At 45.3% G+C, this 26,162-nt stretch overlaps 1 protein-coding gene across 2 annotated transcripts in view; it reads right to left on the bottom strand.

Moving 5' to 3' along the window:
* The window catches only part of KLC2 (kinesin light chain 2), a 176,585-nt gene that overhangs the window by 133,022 nt on the left and 17,401 nt on the right, over positions 1–26,162 (bottom strand). For both annotated transcript variants that reach the window (XM_029614646.1, XM_029614645.1), the window contains exons 2-3: positions 19,963–20,223; positions 19,213–19,443 (exon numbers count right to left, since the gene is read on the bottom strand). In XM_029614646.1, coding sequence (XP_029470506.1) covers positions 19,213–19,443; positions 19,963–20,211 — 480 coding nt within the window. In that variant the 5' untranslated portion in view covers positions 20,212–20,223. The remainder of the gene's footprint in view (positions 1–19,212; positions 19,444–19,962; positions 20,224–26,162) is intronic.

Genomic DNA, 26,162 nt, shown 5'->3' with positions numbered 1-26,162 from the left:
CTCTTTGTTCCACCTTGCCGATTGATGTATGCCACTGTGGTTGCATTGTCCGACAACACCCTCACTGATCTTCCCCTGACTAGGGGTAGGAGGGGCTTGGAGAGCCAGCCACACTGCCCTGGTTTCCACCTGGTTGATCGACCATGAGGCCTCCTCCGAAGGTCACCGGCCCTGCACGGATCTCTTCTGACAGACCACTCCCCAACCAGAGAGGCTGGCATCTGTGGTAACAACTGTCCAAGATGTGATATCCAGGTCCACTCTCCTTCGCAATGTGTCCGGCTGAAGCCACCACTGCAGACTGGATCTTGACAAGACCAGGAGGGGGAGAGGCAGATGAAAAAGCTCGGACATCGGATCCCAACGGGATAGTAAGGCCGATTGTAGAGGCCTCATATGAGTAAATGTAGATCATAATGTATCTCCTCTCATTGAATGCCTAACGTTAGTAATGAATACGGATAAGCCTTCGTTAATTTTAGGTGATTTTAATGTACATGCTGATGATATCATCTCTGATTCAACTGCCTCTATTCTTTGTGATTCCCTAGAAGCACTCGGGTACAATCTTGTATCACGGGCCCCAACGCATAAGGCCGGCCATGCATTAGATTTAATATTTGTTAACTCTAAACTATGTTCCAGCATTAGTTCAAACATTTCGCAAGTCCCTTGGTCCGACCATTTTTAATACATTCCGAAGCTAGTTTTGACTATCCTATTCGTCCTATACAGAACAATCCTATCCATATTACCTACCAATCTAAACCCAGTTGCGATGATTTGAACCTTGAATTTCAAAAGCTCAAAGATAATCTTTTTGCCAATAATGTCACTAATCTAACCTCAGCTTGGCTTGTAAATTGCAAAGAAATTATGCCCCTTAATAAATAGAGAAATCAAACCCAAACAATCTTCAAACCCTTGGTTTAATAAAGATTTAAAAATAAAAAAACATATCTTAAAAAAACTTGAATTGACATGGAGAAGAGATAAAACCACTGAAACCTTAGCCACATACAGAATGGCCTTACATCAATATAAAAAAAGTATAGAGTGCAAAAAAGGAGTTCTTCAGAACAAAACTAGAAAAATCACTGCATAATCCCCGAGAGCTTTTTAGGATTGTTAATAACTTAACTAAATTCCCATCAAATGTGGTAGGACTGTCAGAAGACAGATGCAATGAAGCCGCCATCTTTTTTAAAGAAAAAATAGACTTACTTATTTCTAGTCAGAACAGTTGCCCAGACCAAGAAGTTAGGTTACCTTTAAAACCATTTGATACCGCCTCATCACTAGAGATTGAATCGCTTATAAAAAAACTTAATCTGGCTAAACATCCGATTGATCCGATTCAAGTTTGCCATCTCAAGACAATCGCTAACACCATAGCACCATTTATTGCTGATATTGTCAATGCATCACTATCAGAGGGAATCGTCCCAGAAATTTTAAAGAACGCAATAATCAAATCTATCTTGAAAAAACCCACTCTGGATAACACTCAATTGAAAAACTACAGACCCATCTCTAATTTGTTATTTTTAGCGAAAATAATGGAAAAAGTAAGCCAAAAACAACTTGATGATTATTTGGAAGCCAACAACATTCTATTTCCTAACCAGTACGGTTTTAGAAAGAATTTTAATACAGAAACTCTTTTAAATGCTCTCATGGACACAGTTTTAAGGGGTTTTGACAATGGTAAAAGTTATTTTTTGGTCCTTTTGGATTTGTCTTCTGCCTTTGATACTGTGGATCATGGGGTTTTATTGAAACGGCTTACTGAAATTGGCATAGGAGGTACAGTATTTCACTGGTTTGCATCTTTTCTTAATAATAGGTCTTTTTGTGTAAAAATTAATAATGCTACTTCTGAAAAATTCGTTTTTCAGACTGGTGTTCCGCAGGGTTCTACATTATCAGCCACACTTTTTAATATTTATGTATTACCTATATGTCATTTTTTAAATGGACTTGGTTTATCATTTTATTTGTATGCTGACGATATTCAGTTTTTATTACCTATTGAAAATTCATTAGAGGCCACGTTAGAAATCGTTAAAATGTATATTTTATCTTTAAAACAGTTACTTCAACACTTGCGTTTAGTTCTGAATATGGACAAAACCGAAATTGTGCTTCTTGAATGCAAGTGTCATGTTAATAATATTCCAGATTTGATGTTAAATGCTAATACTAAAATAAGTCCTGTTTTTTACACCCGTGACTTAGGAATTATTATAGACACAGAATTCTCTTTTAAAAAGCATATTGCTACCAAATTGAAAGACGGTTATTTCAAACTATTAACTTTAAGAAAGTTAAAGCCGTTCTTAGATTTTAAAGATTTTAGATCTGTTTTACAGACCTTGATTTTTGCGAACCTTGACTATTGTAACTCTATTACTTGGCTTACCTGTTTCAAATATTAGACCACTACAGGTCTTGCAGAACGCAGCAGCACGCGTTCTGTCTGATAAACGGAAATGTGACCATATTACCCCCACTCTGATCAAGTTTCATTGGCTTCCAATCCAATATCGTGTACAATATAAAATGGCCTGTTTAATTCAAAATGTTGTACACGGGGAGCGAACGGAATGGCTGAATACATCTCTACGCCTGCATATACCTCAGAGAGACCTGAGATCGGCTAATAAGGGCTTGTTATCAATTCCCAATATTAAATCGGCAAGGCTTACCCAGGTGAGGGAATGCGTATTGTCTGTCGCTGGAGCAAAACTGTGGAACTCCTTACCAATGTCTTTGAGGTTATGTACTGAAAAAAAAACAATTTAAAACTGACCTCAAGACTTGGCTATTTAAATGTGCTTTTACCGAATATGAGCTTTTAACATCGAACACCAAATAATGAAGACTGTAGTAAGATACGAATAAGAAACACCAGCTATACCAGCACTGTTGAATTACCGTATTTCCACGACAATAACCCGCCCACGTATATAACCCGCCCACACACATAACCCGCAGGTTTTCAAGATTTATGAAAAAAAGTTTTAATATACCCCGCCTCCTCATATAACCCGCAATTCAAAAAAAAAATAAATTTTTAAATACCTGTCGGAGGGCCGCGTGGGTCCAGGCGGGCGGCGGGAGCCGGGTGGTCGCGTGTTAAATCTAGGCCGCGGGCGGGTGGGCGCTTGTTCCAGGCGGGGGCGGGTGGACGCGCGTTAGTTCGAGACGGCCGGCGGGTGGTCGCGTGTTAAATCTAGGCCGGGTCGCACAGGCGCGCATTCATTCACTGCCGGTGGGGGCAGCCCCCACCGGCAGTGAATGAATGCGCGCCGAAAGCAGCTTGTTCCAGGCGGCGGTGGCGGGTGGACGCGCGTTAGTTCGAGGCGGGTGGTCGCGTGTTAAATCTAGGCCGGGTCGCTCAAGGCAATCTAGGCCGGGTCGCTCAAGGCAGTCACATGCCGTGACGTCACGGCATGTGACTGCCTTGAGCATCGAATCGCAGGGGTCGCATTCATTCATCCAGGCGGAGGAGCCGGCTGCTTTCGCCGCTACTGCCTTGAGCGCCGAAAGCAGCCGGCAGCGGCAGCTGAAAGCAGCCGGCTCCTCCGCCTGGATGAATGAATTCATTCACTGCCGGTGGGGGCTGCCCCAGCCCCCACCGGCAGTGAATGAATGCGACCCCTGCGATTCGATGCTCAAGGCAGTCACATGCCGTGACGTCACGGCATGTGACTGCCTTGAGCGACCCGGCCTAGATTGCCTTGAGCGACCCGGCCTAGATTTAACACGCGACCACCCGCCTCGAACTAACGCGCGTCCACCCGCCACCGCCGCCTGGAACAAGCTGCTTTCGGCGCGCATTCATTCACTGCCGGTGGGGGCTGCCCCCACCGGCAGTGAATGAATGCGCGCCTGTGCGACCCGGCCTAGATTTAACACGCGACCACCCGCCGGCCGTCTCGAACTAACGCGCGTCCACCCGCCCCCGCCGCCGCCTGGAACAAGCGCCCACCCGCCTGCGGCCTAGATTTAACACGCGACCAATCAGGAAGCGGCCGGGCGCAGGGATAGGACGGACTCCTCTCAGCTGCAGCCTATTCAGAGTCGGGAAACTTTATTGGTTGTAAAATTTTTTCTGGATAACCCGCCCACGTTTATACCCCGCGGGGGGCATGCGGGGTAGGTAAAAACGCACATTACCCGCGGGTTATATGCGTGGAAATACGGTAATTGGGCTCAGTCTTTTATAGTTTGTCTGCTGTTTTTGTGATTTTGATTATTTGTTTTAATTTTATATTTTAATTGACCTACTTTACTTTTACTGCTTTAAATAACTAACTTATTTCATACTTTTTAACAGAGTTAGTTATTACTATTTTATAAATGTATTGTATTTATTATATGTTTTAAACCTTGTAAACCGTTGTGAAGGCACGTCTGATGTGACGGTATAGAAATACAATAAACTACACTAAACTAAACTAAATGCCCATGGTACCAAGTCCAAGGTGGATGCCATAGATCTGAGCACCTGCAAGTAGTCCTATACTCGGGGCAACGATTTGCCTAACAGCGACTGAACCTGAGCTTGCAACTTGACAATCTTTTCCTCAGTGAGAAAAACCTTTCCCATGCTCGTTTCAAACCGTGCCCCCAGGAACTCCAACCTCTGGGACGGAACCAAGTGATTCTTGGCCAGATTGACAATCCATCCCAATGCCGCCAAGTGCTGGTGAACTCGATCCACTGCTGCTTGACACAAGGACTCAGACTTCGCTTGAATCAGCCAGTCATCCAAGTAGGGGTGGACCAGTACCCCCTCCTTGTGGAGAGCTGCCACCACCACGACCATGGTAAAGGTCCTGCGAGCTGTCGCCAGTCCGAAAGGCAGAGCGCAAAACTGGTAATGCTTCCCCAGAACCATGAACCTCAGAAATCTGATGATCCCGCCGTATCCCTATGTGCAGATATGCTTCCGCCAGGTCCAAAGAGGCAAGATACTCCCCACTGTGGACTGACGCAATGATGGACCGCAGTCTCCATATGGAAGCAGGGAATTCTCAGAGACCTGTTCACCTTCTTCGAATCCAGAATGGGACAAAAGGTAACTTCCTTTTTTGGTACCACCAAATAGATGGAGTAACGACCCCGTCTTCGCTGTGCCGGATGCACCGGCACGATGGATCCCATCTCTCGGAGGCGGAGGACAGTGTTCTGAATCGCCAGTCTCTTCTGCTCATAAGAACATGGGGAAACCAGAAAACAATCTGAGAGGTTGAGCAAATTCTAAAGCGTAGCCTTTTTCTATGACGCTTAAGACCCAGTGGTCAGACGTGATCTTGACCCAATCCTCGTAGAACAGAGCCAACCTGCCCCCTATTGCAGGCACCGAGGAGTGAGCCGGCCTTGCCTCATAGTGACTTAACATCGCCCTGCCCCTGGGAAGAGCAATCTCGTCCAAGTTGGTGGCCATGAAAGGACTGCTTCCACGACTGCTGCCTACCGGCACCTTGCCGTGCAGATCATCCAGTCTCGAACCCTCCGAGGAGGTATCCGCCATTGGCGCAAGCACAGGAGACCTCATCCGTTGCGGCTTCAGGACCCCGCTCTTGGCAGGAGCCCCTGCCCTTTTAGCAGGCTTGCCACAATGCTGCTTGGCTGACTTGCCAGCTTTGAAGACCTTCTGCATGAAACGCATGAAGTCCTAGGCAAAGGAAGAGGAGGAGGAAGAATCAGAGACCTCCTCAGGCTCTCCGACCCCTGGCTCAGAGCCCACATGGGCCGCCCAGTCATCTTGCGGTGATAACGAAGGCGGGAAATACCCCTCCCCCCCGCAGCAGTCCTGAATGAAAACAAAATGGCGTCTGTTCCCATGTCCATTCCCATCCGGGAGCTGCAGCGAAAGCGCAGCTTTCTTGAGCTCTCCCCCTTAGCTGCGCTTAACGAACCCTCTCCTCCGGGGAGGGAGCGAGAATACACACCATCAAGCGACAACCTCGTGCGCACATCCCCGCAGGCCCTGCACACTGACCCAAGTGGCATCACAGCAGCCGGGAAAGCGATCACAGTCCCAAAGTAAGAAAGAAAAAAATTGCCTGCCGAGGGCAGGGAGGGGGGAGGGATTGGAGAGCCACCACAGCATGGGGAAATCAGAGCTGCGCCGAGAAACAAAGGAAAATTGGTTCTTACCTGCTAATTTTCATTCCTGTAGTACCATGGATCAGTCCAGACCCTGGGTTATGTCACCAATCAGCAGAGGGAGGCAGAGAAAACATTCTAATGACTCTGACATATACCCTGGAGCACCACCTGCAGTCAATCAGTATTGAGCAGTATCAAAGCAGAAATTTAACTACTAACATATTAACTAGCTATCTAAATAGGAGAACGAATTTCCAACTCACAAGTCCTAAATGGAAGCAGAATCCCAAAAAAAAATCTTGGGAATAAACAAGAAAATATTAAGAAAAATAGACAGCATGAAAGGCGGTTTAATCACCCAAACAGTGAACGAGCGGACTCTCCGAAAAGACAAATATAATACACAGACATAAAGGGTGGGCATCTGGACTGATCCATGGTACTACAGGAACGAAAATTAGCAGGTAAGAACCAAATTTTCCTTTCCCTGTACGTACCTGGATCAGTCCAGACCCTGGGATGTACCAGAGCTGATTCAATTAGGGTGGGACCCAGAGAGTCCTGCTCGGAGAACATTCTCTCCGAAGGCTGCCGAACTTGGAGCATGAACATCCAAGCGGTAATGACGAGCAAAAGTATGCAACGACTTCCAAGTCGCTGCTTTACAAATCTCCTGAGGAGAAAACTAACTGACATTCTGCCCAAGAGGTAGCCTGTGACCTAGTAGAATGAGCTCCCAACCCTTCAGGAAGGTCACGACGAGCTAGAAAATAAGCTGAATGAATTGTCTCTTTTAACCAAATGAGCAATCGTAGCCTTCGAAACCTTATGACCTTTGCGAGGGCCACTCCACAAAACAAACAAATGATCAGATAATCGAAAATTGTTTGTAACTTCAAGATAACGCAACAGAGCTCGTACATCCAATTTTTTAAGATCCCTAGAGGAAGGATCCAAACGATCTAAACACGGAAAAGCCGGAAGCTCTATGGACTGATTTAAATGGAAAGAAGATACTACCTTAGGTAAAAAAGATGGTACAGTCCGTAATGAAATTCCTGTATCAGAAATTCTAAGAAAAGGCTCTCTGCAAGACAAGGCCTGCAACTCTGAAATTCTACGAGCTGAAGAAATGGCCACAAGAAACACCACCTTCAATGTGAGATCCTTCAAAGTCGCATGATTAAGGGGTTCAAAGGGAGTCGAACACAGAGCCCTAAGAACCAAACTCAAACTCCAAGCAGGACAAGGATTCCGAAATGGAGGACATGAATGTTGCGCACCTTTGAGAAAACGTGCTACATCCGGATGCGCAACCAAGTATAATCCCTGAACCTTACCACGAAAGCATCCAAGCGCTGCTACTTGTACCCGTAAGGAACTACAGGACAAACCCTTGGCTGAATCATCTTGCAAAAAAGATAAAATATTGGATACCGAAGAGTGAACTGGATCTACTTGATGCTCATTACACCAAGATTCAAAAACCTTCCACACCCTTGCATAAGCCAAAGATGTAGAAGGTTTTCTATAAGGCAATAAAGTAGTCACTACAGCATCTGAATAACCTTTATTCTTTAACAGACACCTCTCAAAAGCAATGCCGCTAGAGAGAAGCGTTTGACCTCTTCCAAACAAACCGGACCCTGAGACAGAAGGCAAGGAAGATCTCGAAATCGAAGGGGACCGTCCAGTGCTAGTCTGACCAGGTCCACGAACCACGAACGGCGTGGCCACTCCGGAGCCACGAAGACAACGTCGACTTGTTGAACTACTATCCGACGCAGAAACTTGCCAATTAGAGGCCAGGGAGGGAATACGTAGAGAAGAACATCCCTTGGCCAAGGAAGTACCAGAGCATCTACTCCTTCCGCTCCTCTTTCCCTCCTGCGGCTGAAGAACCGAGGGGCTTTGGCATTCTGAAATATGGCCATGAGATCCATTGCTGGAGGGGACCATCTGTTGCATATCTTTTGATAGGCTTCCTCGCACAGTTCCCACTCGCCTGAGTCGAGATGATGCCGACTGAGAAAGTCGGCTTGAATGTTGTCCACCCCGGCAATGTGTGAGGTTGCGATGCTGAGCAGATGTTGCTCCGCCCAGCTGTTGTGCTTCCTGAGCTACCAGGAAGCTTCGGGTTCCTCCCTGACGGTTGATGTACACTACCGTGGTCGCATTGTCGGAAAGAACCCGAACCGACTTCCCACAAAGGAGAGGTTGAAGAGTGATTAAGGCTAAACGAACCGCTCTGGTCTCTAAAAGATTGATAGACCACTGTGCTTCCACTTCGGACCACTGACCCTGAACAGATGTATTCTGACATACTGCTCTCCAGCCTGAAAGACTGGCATCTGTAGTGACCACAGTCCATTCCGGAATCTCTAGTGGTACACCTCGTTGCAGATTCGCTGTCTGTAACCACCAATCTAGGCTGGAAGGAGCCGTCTCTGTAAGAGGAAGGGGAAGGTGGTATAGTTCCGAAACCGGATTCCAGTGTAAAAGCAATGCAGACTGAAGTGGTCTCATGTGCGCAAAGGCCCAGGGAACCAACTCCAGAGTATTTATTTATTTATTTATTTTTGGTTTTTATATACCGATCTTCCTGCATTAAATACAAATCAAACCGGTTTACAAGGAACAAGAAACTGCCTGAACGGCGATACATAGAACTAAGAACAAATGGTAAACATGGCAAACATAGTTAAACTTTAAAATTTAACTGAACAGAGAGAAAAATAATTACAATGCATAGTAATAAATGTCCTAAAGCATTCCAAGAGAAATAAGTGATTAGTTAAATGCAGAATCTGGAAATGAAGTCATTTTAGGTCATTGAACCTAAAACTATCAAGTAATCCCGCACACAAGGAATAGGAATAGACTGTAAATTTCGAATTTGTGATTGAATCTTGAGAAGGCGATGCTCCGGAAGGAATACTATCCCTTGACAAGTGTCGAACCGTGCACCCAAAAACTCCAGAGATTGGGAAGGTAATAGGTGACTCTTGTCTTCGTTGATCACCCAACCTAGAGACTGCAAAAGGCTGATTACCCCGTTGATTGTATAACAAAGAGTTTCTGACTTCGCTTGAATCAACCAGTCGTCCAGGTACGGATGTACCAACAGGCCCTCCTTTCTGAGTTGAGCTGCCACCACAACCATTATTTTGGTAAATGTTCTGGGAGCTGTGGCTAATCCGAACGGGAGAGCCCTGAATTGATAACGTTGCCCTAGAATGCAAAACCTGAGAAACTTCTGATGATCGGATCAAATGCCGATATGAAGATAAGCTTTGGTGAGGTCGAGAGATAGTTTATAGTTTATTAGATTTTTTATACCGCCGTATTGGCGTTAGCCTTCACAGCGGTTTACAATATACAAATTAGAAATAATACAATAAAACAGTTCAATAAAAGGTAACAGCTAAAATTAATTAAAAGCACATAAAAGTATTTTAGCTGTACAAGTAGAAATGAAATTATAGATTGCTATTCCTCAGTGTAGTATTCAAGGGTAAAGTTAGAACAAATTAAAATAAAATAATAAAAACAACATACAAAAAATATCACACTCATAAAACATAAGTTAGTTCTGCCTTTAAAATTGAAGTTTTAGAGCGTTTAATACCTGTAACTAGCTATGTGGAGTTTGATTATTTTCCAAATCTGCGCATTTAAAAAGCCAAGTTTTTAGATCAGCCTTAAATTTTTTTTTTTTATCAATCGTTAGTCTCAGATCTGTTGGTAACTCGTTCCACAGTTTGGATCCTGTAATGGACAATGCGCACTCTCTCACCTGGCTTAATCTTGCCGAACGAATCGTTGGTATAGATAGCAAAGCCTTGTTTGCCGATCTTAAATTGTTTTGCGGTACATGCAGTTTTAAAGATAGATTCAACCATTCAGTTTGTTCTCCATATAATAGATTATGTATGAGGCAGGCGGCTTTATATTTTATTCTGTAGCTGATGGGTAACCAGTGGAGAGAAATCAACACTGGCGTAATATGATCACACTTCCTTTTTCCCGTCAGCACTCTAGCCGCCGCATTCTGCAACACCTGAAGTGCCAGTGGCCAGTAGTTGGTGTTCCACCTTCAGGCAGCAAAACACTGCACGGAGCGGCAGTAGCCACAGAGGCATTCACGGAGCGGGATGCCAGTGGCCAGTAGTTGGTGTTCCACCTTCAGGCAGCAAAACACTGCTCGGAGCGGCAGTAGCCACAGAGGCATTCATGGAGCGGGATGCCAGTGGCCAGTGGTTTGTGTTCCACCTTCACGGAGCGGAAGGATGGAGGGCTGCCATCTCCAAAAAAACAAAACAAAAAAAAAAACAAAAAACAAACAAACAAACAAAACAGAGGTGGGTAAGAGTATGGGGCAGGGGTGTGGCCACTTGTTGCGGCGGTTGCTACCCCTGATTGAGCTGGATGTTCATTGGGATGCGGATACGGCGCTGCTCTCTGCATTGGTGGAGGGGTGGAAGGGAATTGGGGCCGGAGGGTGCTGGAAGCCAATAGTGACGGGTGGGAGGGAGAAAAAAGGGGGGGGGGGAAGATTAAAAAAAAAAATGGATAAACTGCGTAGCTTGCTGGACAGACTGGATGGGCCGTTTGGTCTTCTTCTGCCGTCATTTCTATGTTTCTATAAGTGGTCTAATGGTTGATAAAGGCAAACCTAGGAACAGGGCATTACAGTAGTCTATGTTCGTAAATATAAGAGATTGCAATACCGTTCTAAAGTTTTGTTGATCCAAAAGTGTTTTTAATCTTCTCAATGTTAGTAATTTGCAGTATCCATCCCTCAATTTCAAAGCAATATGTTTCTTCATATTCAGTTCGGTGTCAATAATTACTCCCAAATCACGAGCAAAGTATAATGGAGATATACAGATGTTGTTTTCAAGGTTTAAAACTGGAATTTCTTTATAACTACATTTTCTATTAAAATAATTTCTTTTTTATCCATGTTTAATATCAGTTTCAGTTGTTGTAAAACTTGTTTTAAGGTGGATAAATAAACTTTAATAATTTCATATGTCTGTTCAATCGATTCTTCTATAGGAACTAAAAACTGAATATCATCAGCATACATATAAAATTTTAAACCCAGTCCTGCTAATACATGACATATAGGCAGAACATAAATATTAAAAAGAGTGGCCGATAAAGTAGAGCCCTGTGGTACTCCGGTCTGAATTGGCAATTTATCTGAAAATGAGTTATTAATTTTAACCTGAAAGGACTTATTCGACAAAAAAGATTCAAGCCACTTAAGGGTTTGTCCCTAAGATCCCTATCTCTCTTAAACGGTTTATTAAAATTGTATGATCAACGGTATCAAATGCCAGAGACAGATCTAAGAGAATTAAAAAATAGCTCTGTCCTGTATCGAAGCCCCTTAAAATCATATCTGTAAGGGCGATTAAAAGAGTTACCGTATTAAAATTTTTTCTAAAACCAAATTGATTTGGGAATAAAATATTATTGTCCTCTAAAAAACTGTCAAGTTGCTTTTGTACGACTTTTTCAATAATTTTGGCTAAAAATGATAAATTAGAAATTGGCCTAAAATTATTAAATTGAGAGGGATCAAGTTTAGGTTTTTTTAATATCGGTTTAATAATGGCATTCTTTAAGATTTCTGGCATCACACCTTCAGATAAAGATAAATTAACTATTTTCATCACAGCAGGAACAATAGTTTCGACAATGGTTTTAAGAATATTTACTGAAATACAATCAATGGGATGTTTAGCCGGGCTAAGGTTTTTTATTAAACTTTCTAATTCAGGAGAGGATGGCAATTCAAAATAGTTCCACACTAAATCTGTTTTTTTAGGCATTGTTACTTCATAAAATGTAACTGGCTTAATATTAGAGTTCAGTAAATCAATTTTATTTTTAAAGAATAAAGCAATAGCATTGCATTTGTCATCTGATAAGAACACATTTTTTTCATTTTGACTTTTTGTTAAATTTTTAACTATCGTAAATAGTGCTCTCGGATTATGAAAATAATTTTTTTTTTTTGTAATATTCTTTAGCATTATCAATATCTTTTTTATAGCAATTTAATGCTGCTCGATAAATTCCTAAATTCTGAGGTGTTTTTACTTTTCTCCATTTAATTTCTAATTTCCTTAGTTCTCTTTTTGAATTATCTAAGCTTTTATTATACCAAGGGTTACAGGTAGCTTTAGGATTAAACCTTTTAGTTAAAGTTGTAGTTAATTTTTTTTATTGTGTTGGCTGTTTCTTGCATCCATATATGAGTGGCTTCATTGATAGAAGTAGATTTAAGGCTAATCTTTTCAGTTATGGACTTAAATTCATGTATTGAATCGTCTGTTTTAGGTTGAGTTTGAATAGTTATCAATTTGGGAGAATCTTTAAAAGAGGCTATAGATTGAGCAAATTCAGCTTCTGAATACAATAGAAAGTGGTCAGAGCAAATTCGGCTTCTGAATACAATAGAAAGTGGTCAGACCACGGGACCGAAGTTACATTGGTAGTGATATTTTTACAATAGTCAATATTAGTATAAATTAAATCAAGTGCGTGGCCTGCCTTATGTGTGGATATATTAGTTGATAATTATAGCCTAATGCTAACATACGATTCCTGTAGTAAAAAACAGGTATTATCTAATGGAGAGTCATCCATATGCAGATTTAAAATCGCCTAGAACGATAGAAGGTTTTCAGGATTAATATTTGTTGTTAAAAATTCTAACAAAGGTGAAATATTATGCTCCAGGAGACCTGGGGGACAGTATAATAAACAAATCTGTAATTGGTCAGATTCAATTAGCATTACTTCATATGAACTAGGAAGATTAGAGGGAATTATCTTAGCTCTAAACTGCTTTTTTATAATTAAGAACACCCCTCCCCCTTTGCGTTGAACTCTTGGAGAAGAAAAGATATCATAATCCGTATTTGACAATTGATTTACAAGAACATGGTCAGTAGGTTTTAACCAGGTTTCCGTTACCACAAAAAAATATGGTTTTTTTTCATATAATAAGTCAGCAATCAGCACAGATTTTTTTGTTAATGATTGGATATTAATAAAAAAAAAAGTCAGAAATAAACAGCTTTTTAAGGTATCAATCTGGTTACATTGTATATTTACTAGTGAGCGTCTAATTGGGTGTTTTTTTACTTTATAATTCTTATTTTTTTCCCTACACGATTTTCTATAGTTTCCATTATTCATACATACTGCGAGTTGTTGCGGTGCAACTGGTGAGTCAGAGGAAGCCTTTTTTTTTTTTTTTTTAATATATTATTAACTTACGAATATTGATATCTACTGATATAGAATGGCGTTTGAAGGGTTGCACGAAGGGGTGCACAAAGGGGTGAGCCCCTTTGTTGCGCGACGCCGGGACTCTGCCCGTGCTTTATGGCCCCCCCGCGGCTCTGATGGAAACGCCCCGTGGGCGGAGCAATGGGTGCGGGGGGGGGGGAACGAGCACGGCAGGAGCGGAGTACCTGGCGGAGCTGGAAAGGTCTTTGTACTTCCTCGGGTCCCTTTAGAGCCTCAGCTGGATCAGAGGCAGGCAGAACAGGCAGCAAAACACAACAAACCTTTCCCTCGGAGGTAAGCTTCTACGCCGGGACTCTGCCCGTGCTTTATGGCTCCCCCCCCCCCCCCCGCGGCTCTGATGGAAACGCCGCTATAAATTCTCCTCTGTGAACCGAAGCTATGACAGATTGAAGAGTCTCCATCCGGAACTTTGGAATCCTTAGACAACGGTTGACCCTCTTGAGATCGAGAATGGGACGAAAGGTTCCTTCCTTTTTGGGAACGACGAAGAAAACTGAATAACGACCTTTCCGATGTTGGAACTGGAACTATAGCTCCTAGGTTGCTTAAACGCTGTAGCGAGTCTTGGATTATGAGATGCTTTTGTAGGGAAGAACATGGTGAAATTAGGAACAGGTGGTGAAGTCGCCGAACAAAATCTAAAGCATAACCTTGATTTATCACTGATAGAACCCATTGATCCGACGTACATCTGGCCCATTCTCCGTAAAACAGAGACGGGAACCGGAGAAAGGACCGCCTTATCTCATTGGACAGACTTTGTGCCTCCTGAGACTTGGGAAGTTCCAGGTCTACCAAAGCAGCGGCCACGAAAGGACTGAGAGCAATTCTGTTGTCTACCTGAAGACTGTTTAGCTGGAGGAGCCGACGGATGAGAAGAACGAAATCTTCTGTTAGACCGAAAACGAGAGCGAGATGAAAAAGAGCTTCTAGGTCTAGGACGGTCCTCTGGCAATTTGTGAATCTTATTTTCCCCTAGGGACAAAATAAAATCTTCCAATTCCTTACCAAATAATCATTTTCCCTTAAAGGGTAAAGCCCCTAGTTGAGCTTTGGAGGATGCGTCTGCAGACCAATTCCTCAACCAGAGAAGTCTGCGAGCCGATACAGAAGCAAAGATAGAGCGAGCCTAGGTTCTAATGAGATCATATAAAGCATCTGCACTATAAGCAACTGTAGCTTCCAGTCTACCAGCCTGAGCAACTTCTTCAGAGAGGGAAGAATTGTTTTGTAAAGCCTGGACCCATCTTAGTCCAGCTTGCAAAGCCAAGCTACTACACATGGCCGCCCGCACACCAAGAGCAGAAACCTCAAAAATTTGCTTAAGCTGAACCTCCAGCTTACAATCTTGGAGATCTTTAAGAGCCGTAGCCCCAGTTACTGGAATAGTTGTTTTGTTAGTGACAGCTGAAACAGCGGCATCCACCTTAGGAAATTTTAAAATTTCCAAAGCTTCCTCAGGTAATGGATACAAGTTTTCCATGGCTCGTGCTACCTTAAGCCCCAACTCAGGAGTATCCCACTCCCAGTACATAAGTGAGAGAAAGATGAAAAGGAAATGATGTCGTGGGACCTCTAAGGCCAAGCAACACTGGGTCAACGTCACCCATCCGAGAATCCTTTACTAGAACCTCGAGACCCAATTCCAGTAAAATAGCTGGAATTAAGGGACGAAGTTCCTCTCTTCTAAACAGGCGGACTACTTTGGGGTCATCCCCATCCGCAACATGAGGGTCTGAACTAATAGTCAAAGCAGGGTCTTCATTTAAATCCCCCTCCGGCAAGGACTTGTCCGGGATAGGTAAAGAGCCTTGCTCAGAATCATCTGAAAAAGAAAAAATTGTCTGATCCAGACCCTGACGAAAGGGACGCTTCGGAGCTGACCCCACTCCCAAATCCGTGGGACTAGCCCTTTTTGAGGAACGTGGCCTTAACCTCTGTTCAGATGAGAGACTCTTATGTCTCTTATGAAATTTCTTAGATTTGTAAGCTTTGCGAAGAAAACGAAGAAAATCCCCTGAAAAGGCGGAAGAAGAATCTGAAATCTCCTCCAGGCTTTCAGCCGATAAATATGGCCCTGTTTCGCACGGCTTGTCCTCCCCCAGGGACCACCAGCTGCGGCGACAGCGGAGGCGGGTCAGAAGCAGCCTGAAGAGCTTGTTGTGTCGCCACCCTCAGAGTAGACAGGAGTGCCTCAGTTCCCGCACTGCAGCTAAAAGAGTCCGGGGCAGGAGAGCAGCTGGGCCGAGGTTTTGGGGCCGCGCGAAGTGGCTGAGTCCCTTTTTTTTTTTTTTTTTTTTTTAAAATCGGCAAACTTGATGAGCCTTCCCCCCCCGGGGAGACAGGATGAACAGAGACTCTCCCTGGAGAGACGGGCGCGCATCTCCACAAGCGTGGCAGGCCGCACCTCGCGGCATTATAAAGAAAAAAATGGCGCGAAATAAAAAGTATGAAATAAACTAAAAAACTAAAAGAAACCCCGGCGAAAAACAAAGGCACGGGCCCACCGAACACCAAAAGGTAAGTAAAACAACAATTCAGCTGTCAAGAATTATTTTTATTTATTTATTTATTTAGAATGTTTGTATACCGACATTCTCGATACACATATCGAATCAGGTCGGTTTCCATTGAACAAAACAGTCGCGGTTAAGGCGTTACATTAAACGGAGTTTCTAAACATGAGAACGTAAAAATATTAAACAGTTTCTGAACATTAGAACGTAAATATTAAATAGACATCAATAACACGTCAAACAGCGTTCAAAAGACGTAACAAACAAAAATAGAAATATCTATAATAGATGGTAAAATAAATTGAGTGTATCAAGTAACCGTGTACAATGTTAAAGGGCATGACTTGAGCATAATGAGAGCTAATGAGCTAGTGCATCTACAGTGGTGACTTTCATAATCTGTGGACTGTCCGGGTAAGGTGTAAGCGGGCCCAGCGGGGTTTGGGGGTGTTCGATAGATTTGTTATGTTTTATTTTGCCCTTTGACCGGTGTCTGAGTGTTCCTGCGATTCCGGGAAGGCTTGCCAGAAGAGCCATGTTTTTAGTTGTTTCTTAAAAGTTTGATGGCATGTTTCTAGGCGAAGTTCCGGAGGTAATGAGTTCCAGAGGGTGGGCCCGGCTGTAGAGAGTGCTCGTTTTCTTAATAAGGATTTGACCGGAGGAGCATATAATGATCCTTTGTAATTGTATCTGATTGGTCTTTGTGATGTGTGAGGGCGGAGTTGCGAGTTTAGATGTAGGTGGGCGATGCCCATAATGTCCTTATGGATCATCATTAATGTCTTGAAGGTGATCCTGGATTTTATAGGAAGCCAGTGAAGGCCGTGTAGAATTGGTGTGATGTGGGCTTTTTTTATTTGAGTTGGTGAGTAACCTCGCCGCAGCATTCTGCACCATTTGTAGCGGTTTCGTGGAAATGGCAGGGAGACCTAGTAGAAGGGAGTTGCAGTAGTCCAACTTTGACAGAATTATAGACTGAATTACTAATCGGAAGTCGCTGAAATGAAGGAGCGGTTTCAGATTTCTGAGCACTTGAAGTTTGAAAAAACATTCTTTAGTGGTGTTGTGGACGAAGGATTTGAGGTTAAATTGATAGTCGAGTCGCACCCCTAAATCCCTGACAGAGGGGGAGTGGTTAATGTATGATTTTGCGAATTGAGTTGCGCTTTGGGAGTTTGTGAGACTATGGTTTTCATCCGGCGAGATGATGAGGATTTCAGTTTTGTTTTGATTGAGTATGAGGTTCAAGCTGGATAGCAGAGTATTGATAGATTGTAAGCATTTGTTCCAATGTGCCCAAGTTTTTTGCAGGGATTCTGTGATAGGAAGAAGTATCTGAATGTCGTCAGCGAAAATGTAATGCTTTAGATTAAGGCTGGAGAGTAGGTGGCAGAGTGGTAGAAGATAAATGTTAAAAAGTGTTGGGGAGAGAGATGATCCTTGCGGAACTCCTCGGATTGATTTGATGGGAAGTAATTCTTCGTTATTGATCTTGACCTTATAGAATCTATTCTCCAAGAATGATTGGAACCAGCTGTGAGCTTCTCCTTGAATTCCTATATCAGATAGCCGCTCGAGAAGGATGGAATGACTAACTGTATCAAAGGCGGCAGATAGGTCGAGAAGGGCGAGGAGGTACGGTTGTTTTTTTTTCAAGATTGAGGAGGATAGTGTCAGATAATGATGCGAGTAGCGCTTCTGTGTTTTGCAATTTCCTAAAACCGAACTGGAAAGGGGAGAGTATGTTGTTCTCCTCCAGGTACTCAGACAGTTGTTTGTTAACAAATCTTTCCATCACTCTTGAGATCAAGGGGAGGTTAGCGATTGGACGGAAGTTTGCAGGGTCAGCCGTTGAGAGGTTAGGTTTTTTTAGTAAGGGTTTCAGTATGGCTATTTTAAGTTGTTCTGGGATCTTTCCTTGAGTTAAAGAGCAGTTTATGATGTCTGCTAATGCTTTGGAAATGGTGTTAGGAATAGCTAGCAGAAGCTTGGAGGGTATGGCATCCAATGGATGAGAGGAGGGTTTAAGCTTTTTGAGAATGATTTCAATTTCCATTGATGATGGGGTCTCGAACGATGTAAAGCTGAATTTCTTGGTGGGTGTTGTTTTTATTTGGTGGTATTTATTGTTTTTTATTTATTGTATTTATTGTTTTTTACCTGACCGAAACGCCGCGGCCCCCAGGAGCTGCTCCTGGTAGGGTGAGTGAGTCGGGCCCCCCAGTATCACCCCTGCCAGGAGTGGTTGCTGGTTACAAAACCTCCCCAACTCCGGCAGCCTCAAAAACCAGGAGGGATAGTCCTCCCAGGACTTGGCAACCTCCCGGGAGGCAGTGAAATGGCTGTTAAGAAAAATAAAACCTGACTAAAAAGTAACAAACTACCGCAGACTGCAGGGGTTAGGGACGTCCACCTCTGCTGGGAGACAGAGAAATACTGATTGACTGCAGGTGGTGCTCCAGGGTATACGTCAGAGTCATTAGAATGTTTTCTCTGCCTCCCTCTGCTGGATTGATGACATAACCCAGGGTCTGGACTGATCCAGGTACGTACAGGGAACAGTGCTTTGTTTTTTGGGGGGTTTTTTTCTTCACAACTTTAAAAAACTTTAACAACTTGGGCTCACGTGAATCCTCATAGGGTGAGTGAACTGGGACCCCCGGTGTCACCCTGAATGGCGGCTGTCAAAGGATCTTCCGACCAACAGCTCCCCTGCCTCGAATACCAGGGGGGACGGTCCCACCAGAACCTCGCTACCCCCTGGGAGGCTAACTGAAGAAGTTATCTGTCCCTTTCCTTTTAAATCTCGGACTGCAGGATTATGAACCTCCACCATCTGCTGGAGACAGAGAAATACTGGCAGACTGCAGGTGGCACCTCGGGTTAAGTGACAGAGTCAGTCAAAATTTCTCTGTCTCCATCTGCTGGATGGGAGGCAAAACCCAGCTGTCTAGACTGATCCGGGTACATACAGGGAACTCGCCTTCCTTTCACTGTCTATATTACCTGCCCGCAGACTGGAACAGCCCTCGGGATAGCACTTTATAATTCAGCTCTTAGAAAGGGACAGGATAAAAGCAGAAAAGAGACACTATATTAAGGTATGTCACTATAGACCCAATCTACTGCACTCAGGTACTGGCACCAGTGCCCAGGTATGATTCTGCCATGTAAGGGGAGGAGGAGAGGGGCAGGATGGCGAGACGCCGCCCCTTGGAGAAGGGGGAATGTTAGGACTCACAGATGGAGAGACATCCTCATCAAACTTCTTGATCTGATTCATAAACTCCAAGTGTTCCTTCTCCTCCTCCAGCTGGGCTACAGTCTGCTCGCTACGCTGTAGCTTCTGCTGGGTGCTAGCCAGCTCATCGCGCAGCCACTGGTTTTCCTGTACTAGGCGCCTCACTTGCGCCCGCAGCTTCTGTTTCTCTGACTCTACTGCGCTCAGGTGACCGGAGAGAGCAATGATCACCTATGGCATGAAGGAAAAAAAAAAACGGTCATTTGGGTTCAACACTCGGACCTTCCTCCCACAAGTCTGCTCTCAACTGAGAGGTAGGAACGTGTTTCCCTGCTCTTCTCCACCTGGCACTCATCAAGGAACCATCATGCACAGGCTGTTTCCCTAAATGTCCCCATCTGGTTTTCATCAGGGAATCATCTTCCATAGTCTATCGCTGTATTGCTCTCCACTTGGCTTTCATCAAGCAATCTTGATGCACAGACCTCTCCACTTACCATTCTTTCACCCGGAAATCATCAACAGCTTCTTTCTTCACTGGGGAATTATTGATCTCTTCTGTTACTCCTTCTCATTTGGCTCTCATCTATCTCCCTGCCCTCCCACTGTGCGTGCTTGCTGCCCTTTGACTTGGTGCCATCAACAGATCAGTGCTTTGCTCTCCTAATCCCCACTCCCACATAGAAAGAGCCTTAATTGCCACTTTATCAGCATGCCTCAGACTGAGGTGAGCCTGGGATTTGCACTTACCTGCGCCTCTCCCAGGCCCAGCTCAATGGCCTCCAAGGATTTGCGGAGCAGGCTGGACTTTTCCTGAACCACATTGGCCTCTTGCTCCTTGTCCAGGCACCTCATGGTCTCCAGTAGTGTGGACAGGATGGAGTTATGCTCATTCTTCAAGGTCTCAAGTCCCTGAATGACAGCCTTGGTGCTCAGCACAAGCTCATCCTGGCTCAGCTTCTCCAGTTTCTCCTCCCTGGAGTACACCATGGTTGCCATGATAGCCTCAACCTGAGCCAGAGAGGAGTTAGAAAGGCAGGTGAATGATGAGCCATAAATGGGGCAAAGCTAACACTGGTTGTGCACAACACATCTACCTGTGTCCCTGTGCAGTCCCTCATCCCTATGCCTCCAGCGTCCCACACCTTCCCTCAACCCAGCTGCCTCCCACATAGTAAAACTGGTTCTTACCTGCTTATTTTCGTTCCTGGAATACCACAGATCAGTCCAGACAAGTGGGTTTTGCATCCCTACGAGCAGATGGAGCAGAGAAAAACAAGTTTGAGAGACACTGCTACATAACTGAGAGTAGCACCTGCAATCCTCAGTGTTGAACTATTCCCAAGCCAAGATGAACACCTGACAACAATAATTTAACTCCCCGTTCTAAGGCGAGCAGAAACCAGGTTGGCCTCCCTGAAAAGGAGCTGTTACATCCAAACAAGGAACTTGAAAACCTTCAATCAAAAAAGTGAACCTCCCATAATCAATCTGTACTATGTACATCACCTTTGTGAACGTCCGAAGTGCCGTTGCCAAGTCGAAGGGCAAAGCTCAAAACTGATAATGCTCTCTTAGCACCATAAACCACATTCTGATCGGAAGAGTGGGGATGTGCAGGAATGCTTCCGTCAAATCTGATGATGCTAGATACTCCCCTTTGTGAACAGCCGCTGTGACCATCTGCAACGTCTCAATGCAAATATGCGGCACCTGCAATGCCGCATTGACCTTTTTCAGATCCAGAATAGGCCGGAAGGTACCCTCTTTCTTTGGAACCACGAAACAGACCAAGTACATTCTGAGTCCCTGCTCCTGTAGAGGAACCGATATTATGGCATCTAGACTTCACAATTGCTGCAATGTTTTGCGCACCGCCTCCCGCTGACTGGATGCGCAATGTGAAACTACGAACGCCTTTCTGACTGACCGTGTGTTATGGTCCCGGGCCGTGCTCCGGTCCCTTCACCTACCTTGGGGCCAGCCCGGGCCGCTGCAACGCCTCCTCGGCCAGCAAGGCCCGTCCCAGCCTCTGCCGCGGCGCTCCCCCTCCTCGAGGGAGAAGCTGTCATTCCGCCACACCTGGCCCCGTCCCCGTCCCCTAGGCGCGCGCGCAGGGGCTCTGGATTTAAAGGGGCCAGCGCGGGAAGATGGGGAACAGCCCACAGATGACATCAGACACTGCAGGGGTATTTAAACCCTGCAGCTAGGCCTATGCCTTGCAACAAGGTTCACTCGTCCTGAGTTGCGGATTCTGACTTCGGCTTGTTCCTGGCCTCTGACTCCGGCTTTCGTCCACTGGTTCCTGACTCCGGCTTTCATCCAGGAGGCCTCGTCTAAGTCCAAGCGGCTCGGGTCCTCACGAGCTCTACTCTTATTTAACAGTTTTTCTATACAGACGTTAGTGGGCACATCATATCTGTTTACATTAAACACTAGATGGAAAATACAAAGAACAGGGAGCGGGGAGGGGACAACAAAATGCAACAACAGTGCTGCAATTAGAGTAGACTATAGTGGGGAGCCTGACAAGGAGAACTGGAAAGGTAACATGTTAACGTAATAACTTAGAGAGCATGAAGTTAACGGTAAGGTGATGAGGTGTCGTGATGAAATACGTGAATCTAGTTTGGATATGCCTGGTGGAAAAGTCAGGTCTTTAGCATTTTCTTTAATTTGAAGGGGCAGGGTTCAAGGCGGAGATTTGTAGGTAGGGCATTACAACGAGTGGGGCCAGCAATTGATAGGGTGCGATCCCTTGTTGAGGTGAGGTGGGCATTCTTGAGGGGTAGGATGTGCAGGGTACCTTTGAGGTTTGCTCTGGTTGGGCGGGAGGAGTGAGTGAATCGGAAAGGTTCATTGAGCCAGGTGGAGTTGTTTTTGTATATGGATTTGTGAATAATGGTGAGGGTCTTAAATAAGATGCGTGATGGGATAGGGAGCCAGTGGAGGTCTTTTAGGAGGGGGGTTATGTGGTCGGATTTACATGCATTCATGATGGCTCTAGCGGTGGCGTTCTGTAGCATTTGGAGAGGTTTGATTGTGGAGAAGGGGAGGCCTAAGTACAAGGAGTTGCAGTAGTTCAGTTTGGACGAAAGGGTTGCTTGAATGACTGTTCTGAGATCATGGGTATGGAGTAAGGGTTTGAGTTTTTTTTATAATATTGAGCTTGTAGAAGCCTTCTTTTAAAACAGAGTTGATGTGTTTTTTTTAGGTTTAGGTGTCGATCAATTAGAACACCCAGGTTTCGTACTGGAGGCTGTGAGGCAAAGGAGCTGGAAGCTGGGTCATCAGTTGGTGAGAGCTTGAGTGTTTGGTGGTTGTGGATGAGGAGCAGTTCAGTCTTAGAGGAGTTGAGGGCGAGGTGGAGGTTAGTGAGTAGGGAATTAATGGAGGAGAGGCATTTCTCCCAAACTTTTAGGGTTGTGATGGATTCTTGTATACGTATAATGATTTGTACATCATCTGCGTAGATGTAGAATTTGAGGCCGAGTTTAGAGAGTAACTGGCATAGGGGCAGGAGGTAAATATTAAATAGAGTGGAGGAGAGGGAGGAACCTTGGGGGACTCCTTGGGTGAGGGAGAGGTGTGTGGATTCTGAGTTTCCTAGTTTTACAGAGAATTTTCTATTAGCCAGGTAGGATTTGAACCAAAGGAGGGCTGCCCCAGATATGCCAATGTCAGTTAGGCGGGAAAGGAGAAGATTGTGGCTTATGTCAAAGGCTGAGGAAATGTCAAGGAAGGCAATGATGAAGCTATGACCTCGGTGTAGGCCAGTGAGGAGGGCATCAGTGAGGGAGAGTAAGAGTGTTTCGGTGCTCAAGTTTTTACGAAAGCCAAATTGAGAGGGGTGGAGGATGTTGTCTTCGAGGTAGTCCATAAGTTGGGAGTTTACCAACTTTTCCATAATTTTAGTGATGAAGGGAAGGTTTGAGATGGGACGGTAGTTGGCTGGGTCTTTGGAGTCTAGGGAAGGTTTTTTGAGCAGGGGTTTGACAACTGCGTGCTTCAAGGAGTCAGGGACTGCGCCGATGGAGAGGGAACAGTTAATGATGTCTGCTAGGGGTTTGGCAATAGGAGGGTTTTGGTGGGGATGGTGTCAGAGGGGTGGGTGGCGGGTTTAATCTTTTTGAGAATGGACTCGACTTCCTTGGAGGATGTGAGGTCGATAGTCTAGTTTGGCATTGGGGATGGTGGGGGACGTGACAGGGAAGCGGAGGAGGAGCTTTGTTATTTTATTATGGAAGAAGAGGGCGAGTTCCTCACATTTACTGCTGGCTTCGTTGTCAGCGATGGGAGGAGAGGCAGACTTGGTGAGGGTAGCAAAATATGAGAACAGGGCTTTGGGATTAACATGTATTCATGTATCTTGGTGGCGCAGTAGTCATTTTAGTTTTTAAAATGGAGAGTCGGTAAACGTGTAGGGTCGATTTGTATGAGGCAGTGTGTTGCTGGGTAGGGTCTTTACGCCAGATTCTCTTTCTCAGTCTGAGGTTGTTTTTCATTTGATGTAGTTCTGGGGTGTACCATGGTTTGTTATTTTTATGAGCAGGGTGTTGGTTGCAGGTAGTGGGGGGACATAGTTTATTGGCTATGTCATGGGTGAGGTTATTCCATGAGCTAAGGGCAGCTTCAGGAGTGAGCAGTCTAGTTTGGTCAGGGATTCAGTTAGTGCGGATGTGAGATCATCAGTGGAGCAAGGTTTTCTAAAGGAGAAGGAGTTACTGTGAGGAAGGTTACAGGTAGTGGGAGTGTTTATGGTGAGGGGAACCTCTATAAGTGAGTGGTCTGACCAGGGTACTGGAGTACATGAGGCGGGGAAAGGTGAGTGGATGCAGGAGTTAATGAAAATGAGATCTAGGGTGTGCCCAGCTTTGTGTGTGGGGGCGGAGATAATCTGGGTGAAGCCTATGGCCTGAAATGAGTCAAGGATGGATTGGCATGAGGAGGAGAGGGGTGAGGAGTCTACATGGATATTGAAGTCTCCTAGTAGGATAGCAGGTTTTTCAATGTTGATGTTGTTGGCTATAAATTCTATAAGAGGGGACGGATTGTGTTCTAGAAGCCCAGAGGGGGGGTATCAGAAAAGGCAGATTTGGAGTTCAGGGGATTTGAACAGGCCAATTTCGTATTTGGGTGGTGCGCTAATGTTCAGTAGTTTGAATTTGAGGTTCTTTTTAGCGGCAAGAAGAATGCCTTCACCTCTTTTTTAAGTCTAGGAATGGAGAATATATCATAGGATAGGGTAGGGAGTTGGTTTAGGATTACAGTGTCCGTGTCTTTGAGCCAGGTTTCAGTGACTGCTCAGATTTCAGGCTTGCAGTCTAGGAGGAGGTCGTCTAGGATATGGGTTTTTTTGGAGAGGGATTGGGCATTGAAAAGGACTAGGGATAAGGTAGTGAGTCTTAGTAGTTGTGTTAAAGGAGAGATTAGGATAGGGAGGAGGGATTTGCGCTGGGCTGGAGGGTTTATAAGGTGGAGGCGAGGGATTCTGTGTGAGGAGTGGTGTATGCGGGGGATGGGAAAGGTTGAAATGTTGGTGCAGGAGTAGGGGGTCATGGCTGATAGGATGCGAGCAGGGGGTGGAAATCGGGAGGGAAAGGTAGAATGTAATAGAGAGAAGAGTCGGGAGGAGCAAGTTGCAATAGTAAGCAATAGTTAGCAGTGTGTTACAATACAATGGGAGACAAAAGCACAGATTACCAATGATTAAGTAAATGCATAGCATACCAGGACAGTACTGGCAGGTGGGAGTCGTCTAAGGAGCAAACGTCCATAAGATCAATGTTCTGTCCAGCAGTTCTGGGGCAGGCTAGGGGGGCACACTAAGGGGCACACCAAGGGGCAGGCCCCTTAGGTCGCGCTCCTTCGTGCGCGCGACGCCCAGTGCGCAGCGCCGCTGAGAAAAACCCCGATTTAAGGAGCTAAGGCTGTTTCCAAGGCACTGACATCAGCGCAGCTCTTACCCTGTGATTGGGCTGAAGAGCTCAGGGAGGGCAAGTCCAGGGATGGTCACGTGGTCTCCGGGCCGGCGAAGGTCGATGGATTCGTTGGGCTCTTGCCCCGAGGAGGAGGCGACGTTGATCGCGCGAGCCGGGCTGGGTAAGCAGGCAGAAAGGATCTTCTCGATCCTCTGGAACTCCTCTTCAGACACCAGCCCACAGGAGACTGCACGTAAGTCCAAGCAGCTCGGGTCCTCATGGGCTCCTCCTGGGGGGACCTTGGGCTTCCAGTGGTGAAGATTCCTCCGGTCTCCTGCCCAGTGCCGCCTCCCGGCTTTGACATCCATTGTGGGTCTTCATCTGTCCCAGCCGGCTCAAGGGTCCCCGAATCCAACAGTTTGCAAGGCCATGGACCTGGCAGGCTTAAAGGCCATCCCTGGAATTGCCCAACGTTTGCAGCAAGAGCAAGTTTGCCTTGATGCTCTGATAGTGATGGTAGACAGACTGGTCAATCGTATTGATAGAACACCTGCACTTGTACCTCCAGCGCCAGTTGCCGCGGCCGATACTGGACCGGCAACGCCCACACAGCTGCCGGCACCCTCACGGTATTCGGGGGAAGCGAAGTACTGTAGCGGATTCCTCAATCAGTGTTTCATCTGATTCAATCTGCTGCCTTCCCAGTTTTCTACTGATCAGATCAAGACCAGTTATATTATTTCTTTGTTGGATGGGAAGCCCCTGGCCTGGGCCTCTCCGCTATGGGAGCGTAAAGATCCCCTTCTGGGGAACCTGGAACATTTTGTCTCAGCCTTTCGAAATATCTTCGACGAGCCGTCTCACAGACCCACTGCCGCCTCTGAGCTACTCCAGCTACACCAAGGCAATCTGTCTCTTGCCGAGTATGCAGTGGAATTCCATATCCTGGCACTCGAGCTAGACTGGAGGGATGACAGCCTCCACGGCATATTCCTGAAAGGGATCTCTTCAAGACTCCAAGATGAACTA

Source organism: Rhinatrema bivittatum, chromosome 8, assembly GCF_901001135.1.
Source record: "Rhinatrema bivittatum chromosome 8, aRhiBiv1.1, whole genome shotgun sequence".
Classification (NCBI taxonomy): Eukaryota; Metazoa; Chordata; class Amphibia; order Gymnophiona; family Rhinatrematidae; genus Rhinatrema; species Rhinatrema bivittatum.
The sequence above is the reverse complement of the archived record's forward strand: the minus strand, read 5'-3'. Positions and strand labels throughout refer to the sequence as shown.